Below are 4,035 nucleotides of genomic sequence, written 5' to 3'. Positions count from 1 at the left end.
AGGAGCTGCCGCTCACCCGCAGGTTCACGGCGCCTCCGCGGCCAACAGCGACATCTGGCGTCCCTCGCGGGCTCCTCTCGCTGCTCCGCTTGAAAGAAAACGGGCCGTGGCTCCTCCCGTTCGGCCCACATCCTCCGCGATTTCCCTTCGTAGCATTTCCCTTCGTCAGAAACGGTAAGGAGTGCTTCTCCCTTGGTCTCTCGTCTTCTCTCTTCTGTTCTCTTCTCTCTTCTGTTCTCTTCTCTCTTCTGTTCTCTTCTCTCTTCTGTTCTCTTCTCTCTTCTGTTCTCTTCTCTCTTCTGTTCTCTTCTCTCTTCTGTTCTCTTCTCTCTTCTGTTCTCTTCTCTCTTCGTTTCTCTCCTCTTCCTCGTCTCTTGCCTAAAGACTCTCTAGTTGTTATATATAGACTTGCCAAAATGTTTCCTAAGCTCCTCCAATAACCCAGGAATCACAAGCCTGAAAGTCTTCAGTGAAAAGAACATCCCCCCACTTCTCATCTCCCAACTTTGTCTTCTCCACACATTGCTGAGGAGACACGACTCAGTTTCCTCATGTGTTTGTTTCTTTGCAAAGTGAGTTCAGCCATTTCCACTGCAGAAGTCTGTATCCTTGATCTTCCCTCTGTGGAAAGTGCTCAGGTCTCCAGAAGAAACAGATTCACATGGGAACTTTTTCTGTCAAGTGCAGCAACCTTAACACCATCCAGAAACAGCTTGCTTTTCATGGCTTTGTGACAGTGATGCAGGTGAGCAACCCCATGCCCTTTCCCTGGTTTTCATGCAGTAAATAATAGAGGACTTTGGAAAGAATATGTATCTGTTCACAGCTGAAGTATAGATCCAAACTAAGAAACTTTCAATGCTCATAAATTCTGAGGCTTTGTACTCCACCTGTGACTCCCTATCTCAGACTACACATAATCTACATATCCCAAATCCTCTTGGAAGGATGAACCATCTCAGGGAACAGAGCTCTCTAGTAGCCTTGATGCGTCACAGTAAAGTATTTCCTACAAGTTTTATTCCCCTGTTTTAGGTTCACAACGAATGAGGAGTTATTGCTTACCTGCTTTGGTAGGTCAGCACTCACAGAGCAGCAGAACAGTGCCCATTACTGATGGAGATGAGCTGCTGCATGATACAGTAGAGTCAATCCAACCATCCCATAACTGAAGACACCACAGAAGGGTTGTACCACTGCTCTGGCAAGGTAGAGTTCACTTTACAGCATGTTCCCAAGCTCCCACCTCATCCACTGTCATAAACACACCAGGACCCCTCCTCAATGCAAATACATAATGCTGCCACACAGACCAGGCAGCAGCACAAACCAGATGATTTCACACAGCAGCAAGTTGCTGGTTCTGCCACAGAAGCATCAATGATGCAACAGGAGGTCAAAACGCAATGAAAATACCAAGTGCAGAAAAACATCCAGGTAGGTCTGTTGTAAGTAATTTTTAATTACAACTGTTGCCATTCTAGTGTCTTGATTTATTTCTAGGTCCCCGTTAACAGGCCTGAGTTCAAGGATCACTGTTGGATATTTCAGAGAAGCAGGGATGGAAAAGCAACCAGGTTTTGTTCAGCCACTCAAATCCCTGCTGTATTGCCCTGCGTTTCTGTGTCCTCTTCTATGAAAGTGGAAACAGGAATCCCCCCTTCATAGAAGTGGATACACAAATAAAATCTTATTTCTAAGCATTCTCTCAAGGTAAACATCACCTTAAGAGACTCCAAGGCAGCGAAGCACAGAGATGGCCAGGGGCACAAATCCTGAAATCAGGCAGTCAGCACTATTGAATAGCATGGCTCTTGCTCACAACTGCCACATCTGAGAAAGGCAAGCTAAGCCATGCTGCCTGCAGGGGAATCAGGACTATCAGGTCTCACCCCAGTTCATATTCATGTGATCACCATAAAGTACAAACACAAGCAGGCACTAAATAACTGTTTATTTTTCTAAATATTCTCAGGAAGGGGAAAATAAAGGGGGAAAAAAAAAAAAAAAGGAAATACAAAGCTTACCACAGCACAGAACATGGAACTAGCAGAGTCAGGAATCAAGGATGAGGTGCTTCTACAAATATATTCACAAAAAAACCACCCTGTGGCAATACATCTTGCCTAATATAGCACTATAGCTGCACATTTTCCACACCTACCTTGGCTCGTGACATTCTGCCATTAAAGCCTTTGCATTAGAAAGTACATTTGCAACACATTTAGAAAGGGGCAACTTGAAATTCTTCTATCTTTTCCATGTTCACAGTAATTCTGTAGTACTTCACAAACTAATAGATGCCATGCAAGGGGAACAGAAAAGAAACTGGAGTACCAACTGTGGTCACCTTGCATGATCTGTATTTCAGAGGAGAATCAAAGAGGACAGACTTCTGGTTAGACTGGAAACCAGCATTTCACAGCAGCCAAAAGCAAACAGTTCCTTAAAAATATTCTACCTGCAAGGTGCAAAAACGTACACAAATGAAGACAATCCATGAAAAATGAAAGAAGGCCTAGAGTGGAATTTAAGAGTTGTGACTAACTACAACGACAACAGAAAAACCAAACTGATCACTTCAGCCAGATCATAAAGACAACAACTCAAGCAGAAACCTTTGCCAGGAACTGTGCCAATTCACAGCTTGTCAAAGGATCTTAAAAATTCACAGTGATGTAACAAGAGTTACAGGAGATAACTAAGCTACAAAGCAGAGTAACAGGAGTACTGCAGAAACAGTTGATGACCCTGAAGACCTAGGTTGGAAAACGGCAAATAGTTTTCCATGCAGGACAACACAAAAGTGAGCAGATGAGGGAAAAAATGAGACTGTGAATGACTCTTAAACAACCATTTAAGGTTCATAGTTACATCTTTGGCATAGAAAAGACAATGACATGGAAATACCAGCCTCATTCTCAGTGCAAATAGAAAAATGAAGACTTATGAGACCACAGAAGAAAAAAATGCACTGAATTCAAATCGCACGTATAGAAGGTTCGCCAAGATTTTGGATTATTTCCTGGCGTCCTCTCCACCTTAACATGGTAAGGGGGAAAGTCAGAAGAGTTTCAGAGAAGGCCAGCAGGATGACCAAAGATTTCCAGCAGCTTCTGTATGAGGAATGTTTTCTCATCTTACGTAAATCAAACAATGAAAGGGAATACAACAGAGGCCTTCAAAGAAGAAGCATATGAAGAATAGGGAGCCAAGGCATGAAAACTGGATCATACAACACCATGAGAAAATCCATTCAACATGTCTGCCCTTCAGAACGGGTTTTAACTGGACATTGCCACACAGCCTTTAAATCCCAACTTCTCCTGTCAATATCCCCCCGACCAAAAATAATAATCATTTAAAAAGAAAAAAAAATATTCAAGATGCTAAAGAAAAACCTAGCCTATCACACCTCAACTAGACACAGAGAGAATGCTCACACCAAAATACTAGTACGATAGGGGAAACAGCTGCAACGCAGCACCAAGCACTTCTGTGCCCAAGGAATACGAGAAAAAAACGCATAAACGAACAGCAGCAGTTCAAGAACATACAAAGGAAAAAGCCAACAGAAACGCTACAGTCAACAGAAACAGACTAAGCACCTGCCAGAAATCCAACGCACGCAGAACCTAAGAGACGAGAACAGCTCCCAGCAACCCCTGATCGGACACGGAGAGCAGGGCGAGAAGGGACAGAGGGAGCGAGGGGCGGGACAGGGAGGGCACTGACCGTGTCCAGCAGAGCGGGCGGCGCCGGCTGCGTCTCCTTCGCCGCGGGGCCGGGCGGCGGCGGCGGCGGGAAGTTGGGGCTGAAAACCATCAGGTCGCTCTTGCCCGCGCCCTCCGCCACGCACAGGCTCCGGCTCTGGCGCTGCGAGTACGACCAGCTCCCCACTTCGCTGGCGCACACCAGCGTCGCCGCACCGGGCCCCGACACCACGCCCGCCCGCGCCGCACACCGCGACGCCCCGTACAGCACCACCGCCAGCACCAACACGCTCGACACCGAGCAGATGGCCACCACCAGCCC

At 46.0% G+C, this 4,035-nt stretch overlaps 1 protein-coding gene across 1 annotated transcript in view; it reads right to left on the bottom strand.

Annotated features, from left to right (window-relative positions):
• LOC104397742 (protocadherin alpha-C1-like) overlaps positions 1-4,035 on the bottom strand; it is a gene marked incomplete at its 5' end in the record, with an annotated part of 52,330 nt that overhangs the window by 44,840 nt on the left and 3,455 nt on the right. The window contains 2 exon segments of the mRNA XM_010007750.1: positions 17-160; positions 3,736-4,003. Of these exon segments, the coding sequence (XP_010006052.1) occupies positions 17-160; positions 3,736-4,003 (412 nt within the window).

The sequence above is a fragment of the Chaetura pelagica genome, unplaced genomic scaffold (genome assembly GCF_000747805.2).
Source record: "Chaetura pelagica isolate M959 unplaced genomic scaffold, ChaPel_1.0 scaffold662, whole genome shotgun sequence".
In the NCBI taxonomy this organism is placed as follows: Eukaryota; Metazoa; Chordata; class Aves; order Apodiformes; family Apodidae; genus Chaetura; species Chaetura pelagica.
Note: the sequence above shows the minus strand (reverse complement) of the source record. Positions and strands in the feature narration are given on the sequence as shown.